Source organism: Gymnodraco acuticeps, unplaced genomic scaffold (assembly GCF_902827175.1).
Source record: "Gymnodraco acuticeps unplaced genomic scaffold, fGymAcu1.1, whole genome shotgun sequence".
NCBI lineage: Eukaryota > Metazoa > Chordata > Actinopteri > Perciformes > Bathydraconidae > Gymnodraco > Gymnodraco acuticeps.
The window spans coordinates 13753-21376 of NW_022991467.1; the positions used below are offsets into that span (position 1 = coordinate 13753).

General features: G+C 38.9%; 1 protein-coding gene across 2 annotated transcripts; it reads left to right on the plus strand.

The window, feature by feature from the left end:
• Positions 1–1393: 1393 nt before the first annotated feature.
• On the plus strand, positions 1394–4039 carry LOC117532999. Of its 2 annotated transcripts, none has more exons than XM_034196626.1 (7): positions 1394–1585; positions 1677–1741; positions 1947–2035; positions 2130–2235; positions 2505–2574; positions 3402–3460; positions 3788–4039. In XM_034196626.1, exons 1-7 carry the CDS (start codon positions 1447–1449, stop codon positions 3878–3880), a joined length of 621 nt encoding a protein of 206 aa, XP_034052517.1. In that variant the 5' UTR covers positions 1394–1446; the 3' UTR covers positions 3881–4039. The 2 variants fall into 2 exon arrangements, with proteins under 2 accessions (XP_034052517.1, XP_034052516.1); XM_034196625.1 differs by having other exon boundaries at positions 1396–1585; positions 2469–2574.
• The last annotated feature ends 3585 nt before the right edge of the window (positions 4040–7624 follow it).

A 7624-nucleotide genomic window follows, 5' to 3' on the forward strand; every position in this document is an offset into this window, starting at 1 on the left:
TCCGTTCGCACCTCATGACGCATCTACTGAGTACCGGGCGGCTGTATATATATATATATATATGGATGTATAATAAGAACGGCGGGAGAGTGTTGAGTACTGGCACGGTGCATGAGTACCGGAGTACCGCCAGCATACAGGTGTTGTGTCACATTATGCCTCCCCGTCATGAAATGCCCCCCTTGTCACGGGAACGCGCATTTCTAAATGACACGTTTACACCTCTAAATGACACGTTAACACCATAGGTTTACACCTTAAAACGATGTTTAAAACGAAAAGTAAACGTTCAGGGTTTTTATTAATGGTAATTTTCAGACTGTGAGTTGTTTAGTGGTAGCTCATAGTCTTGATTCTTCTGGTTTAACTTTTCGCTCCGTATATGAGGTGTCGAAATTCGTTCGTCACTTCCTTTTCAGTTTGTTTTTTTAAATGTTTTTTTTATCATTATTGTTACGTCCTGTCTGTATAAACGTGCTTTAAAATGTATTGTTTAATTTTACATAGTTGTCATCTAATAATCTAAATATGTTTACAAATGTTACATAGTCTTTGTCAGCATATATGCTATGCGTACAAAATAAAAGTGTGACATTCATGAAACTTGCTCCATTTATTGGTACCAGTCCTAGAACCATACCCTGAAAAATGCTTGAGGGTGGGATTCATAGAAACCTCTTTTGGTGGGGGGGGGCATTTTATGACAGGCCTAGCCATCACAATATGCCCCCCCTTGCTATCTTACAAAATAAAAGTGTCCCATTCATGAAACTTGCTCCATTTATTGGTACCAGTCCTAGAACCATACCCTGAAAAATGCTTGAGGGTGGGATTCATAGAAACCTCTTTTGGTGGGGGGGGGGCATTTTATGACAGGCCTGGCCATCACAATATGCCCCCCCTTGCTATCTTACAAAATAAAAGTGTCACATTCATGAAACTTGCTCCATTTATTGGTACCAGTCCTAGAACCATACCCTGAAAAATGCTTGAGGGTGGGATTCATAGAAACCTCTTTTTTTTTTGGAGGGGGGGGGCATTTTATGACAGGCCTAGCCATCACAATATGCCCCCCCTTGCTATCTTACAAAATAAAAGTGTCACATTCATGAAACTTGCTCCATTTATTGGTACCAGTCCTAGAACCATACCCTGAAAAATGCTTGAGGGTGGGATTAATAGAAACCTCTTTTGGTGGGGGGGGGGGCATTTTATGACAGGCCTGGCCATCACAATATGCCCCCCCTTGCTATCTTACAAAATAAAAGTGTCACATTCATGAAACTTGCTCCATTTATTGGTACCAGTCCTAGAACCATACCCTGAAAAATGCTTGAGGGTGGGATTCATAGAAACCTCTTTTGGTGGGGGGGGAATTTTATGACAGGCCTGGCCATCACAATATGCCCCCCCTTGCTATCTTACAAAAATAAAAGTGTGACATTCATGAAACTTGCTCCATTTATTGGTACCAGTCCTAGAACCATACCCAGAAAAATCAACCAGCGCAATGACGGTCAAGCAGCTGTTATTGACAGCTACGCTATGACCGCCATCTGGAAACACACATTTGGAAGAATCCGGGGTATGTACATGATTGGAATGACTTTGCTTTTGTAATGTTGCAAATGTGCATTTTTCAACAGGAATGTAATACTTTTGCAACTACTCTCAGGTTGATCCAATGGCACACACAGTCATCGTGGGAATTGTGAACGAGAACCATCACTGGATGTTGGTGGTGAGAATAGGAGCATATTTTAAGCTCCAATCTGTATCTATAGTGCTGTATACACCATATATAATTAGTGATTTGCAAGATAACCGGGCCACACATACATGCTGTCACTTATTATTGATCAAATCTAAACAATACCCTACATCGTACCTGCGTAATGTATGGTTCCTGCCTAATGCATGTTGTGTTTCCATGTGAATAATAAAAGGTAATGTACCCCCATGAGAAGAAAACCCTCTTCTTGGATCCACTTGGAGAAGGGAAAGGCAAAACGAAGGTGTGCCTGCAATCTACAAGGTACATTTGATACAGTGTACTAGTTCCGGTGTTTTATGAGTATTTTGACAATGATGTGCTGCATCTTGACACATGTACTATCTACATACTGTAGAGCCTTTATGAGGATGAAAGGCTGCAAGGTGTCAAGATGGACATGCAGCACCCTCCCCCATAATCGCCAACAAGACAGCACATCCTGTGGTGTCCTGGCCTTAAAAGTGAGTGTGAAATGCATTTAGCCAAACATTACTCTCAAACTCAAATTCAGTAGCAATTAGACTGAATATCTTGACTTGCTTTTATACATCTTGATCAAAGATGTATTGAATTGTGTCAAACTACACATATACAACATGTCATTCTTTAAATCTGTTGGGTCATTTGTCTGTATTCCATTTGAGGGTAAAATCATAGACCATGCAGTCCAGATACTAATCAAGGTTCTCTTCAGTTTGCAGAGAACATTTTACTGGGGGAGGTAATTGAGTTTGAAACCTCACAGAAGGCAGTGCACGAGCTGAGGCTGGACATTGCTACTTCTCTCCTCAGAGAATCTGGTTTGTTACCTTTTCTCAACATTGTCAATGACTTCATGTAGTTACTTTTATTAATTGTATCTCATAAGTATGCATCAATAACCTAGTATATTAATAATGTGCCATGCAAATTGTTGTATTGTATCACTGCTTGGACCATTGGTACTGTTGGGTTAATCTTGACCAGGGAAATTATCAGGGTTTTAAAAGCAACACAGTGGCTTAAGTATAGATTAGGGTAAATAGTCACTACATACAGTATATTGTGTATCTCAACTCCAAACAGATAACATATGAAGCATCGCAGGCAGGCATCTTCAACTGCAATTTCATATAGGCTACACACATCACACTCCAACACACCCTTTCAATTCTGCGGTTTATTTAAGATGTGAGATTTCCCCATCTTCCTCCTTTCAATGTGCTCATTGGTGTGTATTACTTTTAACTGATATCCTCAGTTAATTTTTACCTTGAACTTATTATAATCAAAGCTGTATAGCTAATACATGTGATGAACAACAAAAGAACCATGAGAACCAAACTTAAATTGATGCGTACAGTGCGAAAGAAGTTTTTGTAATGACATTGTGCAGGTTCCCATTCTACAGAGGGTACGGAGAGGGTGAAAGAAGGAGCAGATGGCTCCTCTGTGCTCAGATTTAATCATTTAGAAAATCTATGTGTTTGTGTGTGTTTTGCCTTTTCTTCACACAAAATAATAAAAGACCACAACAAATGTGTCCTTATATAATTGACCTTTTAGTCAAAATTTGGAATGGGTCACCTTGACCCCAAATCTGCAATGTGGTTTATCTGAAGATATTGATTACGTTTTGTCTCAACAGATGATCTAAGCAGGCTTTGCTTTTACTGCGGGATGGAGGAGCAGGATGAAGAACATTGGGTAATTTCCTATTGCACATTACAAATAAAGAAAATTAGCAGAAATATGTTTCCAGACTTTATCAACATAACATTTGCGTTGGTAATTGCTACTATATTTGGCATCTTCAGCATTAACTGATAAAGGGTTAATGTTTTGCTTGTTTTTCCATACATTTTTGTTGAAAATGTATTTCTTTCTCATAACACAACATTTATGTTTTTGAAAGATTTCGATTATTGAAGGAATGGTTAGAATGTTAGTGGGAAATACATTAGAGATATTCTATTATCATAACAAAATCCCATAATGCATACCTTACATAACAAGTATTTATTGTTTTCTCAGATTTGCTGTGACATTTGTCAGCAGTGGTACCACCACCAATGTGTACAAAGGCCGCCAGTTGATCAACCGTACTTGTGCCCTGGATGCACATAATGCCCCGAAGGAACCATCATTAACTGTCCACTGTCATTTCAACCAATGCAACTATTGTTTGGCCTGTCATAAAATTCCCCTCCCCCACCAAAAGAGGTTTCTATTAATCCCACCCTCAAGCATTTTTCAGGGTATGGTTCTAGGACTGGTACCAATAAATGGAGCAAGTTTCATGAATGTGACACTTTTATTTTGTAAGATAGCAAGGGGGGGCATATTGTGATGGCTAGGCCTGTCATAAAATGCCCCCCCCCCCCCCAAAAAAAAGAGGTTTCTATGAATCCCACCCTCAAGCATTTTTCAGGGTATGGTTCTAGGACTGGTACCAATAAATGGAGCAAGTTTCATGAATGTCACACTTTTATTTTGTACGCATAGCATATATGCTGACAAAGACTATGTAACATTTGTAAACATATTTAGATTATTAGATGACAACTATGTAAAATGAAACAATACATTTTAAAGCACGTTTATACAGACAGGACGTAACAATAATGATAAAAAAAAACATTTAAAAAAACAAACTGAAAAGGAAGTGACGAACGAATTTCGACACCTCAAATACGGAGCGAAAAGTTAAACCAGAAGAATCAAGACTATGAGCTACCACTAAACAACTCACAGTCTGAAAATTACCATTAATAAAAACCCTGAACGTTTACTTTTCGTTTTAAACATCGTTTTAAGGTGTAAACCTATGGTGTTAACGTGTCATTTAGAGGTGAAACGTGTCATTTAGAAATGCGCGTTCCCGTGACAAGGGGGGCATTTCATGACGGGGAGGCATAATGTGACACAACACCGGCACTAAAGTACGGCAAATCCTGCGGTGTGAAAGCGGCTTTTGAGTTCTTTTTAACCAAATATCTCTCAGAGGGGAGTGGGGAGGGGCTCCTTATTTTTCATCTAAACACTTCAGAGACATATATATCTGAGACCTATAATATATTGATGAAAAACTGTATAATAGGGGACCTTTAAGCATGAATCAATCTTTAGATGAGAAAACCACGTAATCTGCTTGTCCTTTCTTTATTTTCTCAGTGTTCTTCTCACTATCATGTTCCCACTGTTTATCTCTCCCATTCTTCTCACTGTGTGGATGTCCTTTCCTCCTCTTTCCACTCCTTGGGATTTATTTGTTTTGCATAATTTCTTTCTCAACAATCCCTCCTTTTTCTCCCCCATTACTTTACTGCCAGAAGGACGGCTAGACGCTATGAAATGAGGACAAGAATTAAAGTTTATCTTCAGTGTCATGTTGCTCTGAATAATCGCATTACTAATACAAATAATCTTGCAACTATGGGCTCTGCTGTAGAATATGTGGAATCGTTTGTATCAGATAATAAACCTCGATGTCTGTTATAATATGTTTCTGGATTAAAGGATCATAACAATGGACTGCAGAGACTAATGTAGGTTGTAAGTAAAAGGAATAAATACTTAAGAAGGAGACATGCATCTTGATATGTGTCAAAGTAGATAATAACAAGTCTGCGTAGTTTATTGTGATATAATTATTGAAATATGACTTAACTGTTAGTGTATGTTTAAAGTAGCTGCTGCCATTAATCCAGGCTAACAGGAGGAAGGAAAGGAGACTGTTTGGATACATTTGTACCATCTGCCGTGGTCCCAATTTGTAATCCTTACGGCCATATCTGATCAATAAATCCCATCATTCTCATACCCTACTTTATCTTCCTGTTGTGCAACAAAAAAACAAACACATTTGTATCATTTCCAGTAGTATGCTGCAAGTCCTCTGCTTCAGTAGCAAAAGGCTTTCCTGACAGGTTAACCCTCCTGTTGTCTTCGGATCAAATCTGACCGATTTACTACTTTCATCAATCATAACTTTTTTGTTTTACATTCGATTGCATTAAGGCTTCATGATATCCTTCACAGTAGACATTTGAACATATACAATTGCTGATCACCACTTTCATTGAATTTTGGATGATTTAGTCAACTTTGTAACACCCACGGTGTTCCCGGTCAAAACTGACCGCCATAAAGAAAAGGAATTAGTAACCATCCGGATCAGATCAAACACACACACACACACACACACACACACACACACACACACACACACACACACACACACACACACACACACACACACACACACACTCTAGATGTGTTCCCCCTTATGTGCCCATCCCCCCATGTGAACACACAAACACACACAGAACAATTTGATACATTTCCCGCTCTTATGTGCCCATCCCCCCACATGGATCACACCTGACACACGCAATACATGTTCAGTGTCTATTCTTTGTATATTTTATTTACTGCAGTTTTTCATGTATACCAGTAGTCTGATTCAATATTTACAGTTTGAAAGGGTGTTAAATTAAATTTGGTGATGATTAATGGTTTTTGTGTTTATGTAATAGCAGTTAAAACAGGACCGGTCAAATTTGACCACGAACACCAAAGTAAGGGGGGGGGGGGGCGGGGGGGGGGGGACGAAGACAATAGGAGGGTTAAACAAGTTTTACTTTTACTGTGGAGATGAATTCCATATAAATTATGTAATCACGGTACAAGATGACTTAATTCAAATTGATTTGGTTATCTTCGCCCCAAATCTTGACTGTAAGGGAACCGAGAAGGATAACTGAATAGATCATCTCTTTATAAGGGACACTCATGGCTTGGGGGATATGTGAACTCTACTGAGTGCCCAGTTAGTTTAATTCTGGCAGTCATTTAAGATTAAAATCAAGATTAGGATCGTCTTTAATATTCACACAGGGGATATCAGTTCTTCACAATTTTTACAATTTCACATACAGTATAGGCCCAAAATACACTGTCTGTTTGGTCCGATCAAGACTTGAACTGGCGACCCTTCGGTTCCTAAACCAAGTCCTTTCTATTGTTGGAACATAATGAAGCATTAAGCAAAATAGCCACCATTTCCCTCAGGAGATGATGTAGACCAAAGCAGAGCTAAAAGCGGTGAATGTTAGACAAACATTAACTCATGCCAATGTCGCTCCATTCCTGCTGTTCTTCTGATGCTTACTAGAAAACATAGGATGCAATATGTCTGTGTTGTGTTTACAGTCTATCTTGTTCAACCAGCCAAAATAAAATGAGGAAACACTGCCTTGTAAGGTATTCAGGAGTTCACTAAAAACAAATCAGTGACTAATCCGTGAATCCACCGTAACACATGTTGACATACTTTAGCACCCCCCATGCAATAATAGCTGTACAATGTGCCATCTCAGCACATTTATCATCATGCTCTGTTGCCCACATTGAGCATTTTCCATTCCCGAGCTCTGGCTGTTACTGCATAGATTTTCTCTCCAAAATGATAAGATAACCAGACGGAGAGAAAATACGCTTATCTCCGTCGCTGCCCCCTCCCTCTGGAACTCACTCCCACAACCCATCAGAGACTGCACTGACCTCACCACCTTCAAAACACTTACAAAAACTCACCTCTTCAATCTGGCTTTTAATGTGTGATTGTTTTTGTATTATTTGACTTTAACTTTAACTATATATTTATTTGTTGTTCCTTTATTTTATTTTCTCTTCACTATATCTGTAAAGTGTCATTGATCACCTTTAAAAGCGCTAACAAATTAAATCTATTATTATTATTATCTGTCTCCCTGCGATAATAAATTATTCTCACGGAGGACCCCAAAGCAATGAAAGCTGAACAAGAACAAGCTTTTAATAATTGCTACGACTCTAGGGGGTAATTTG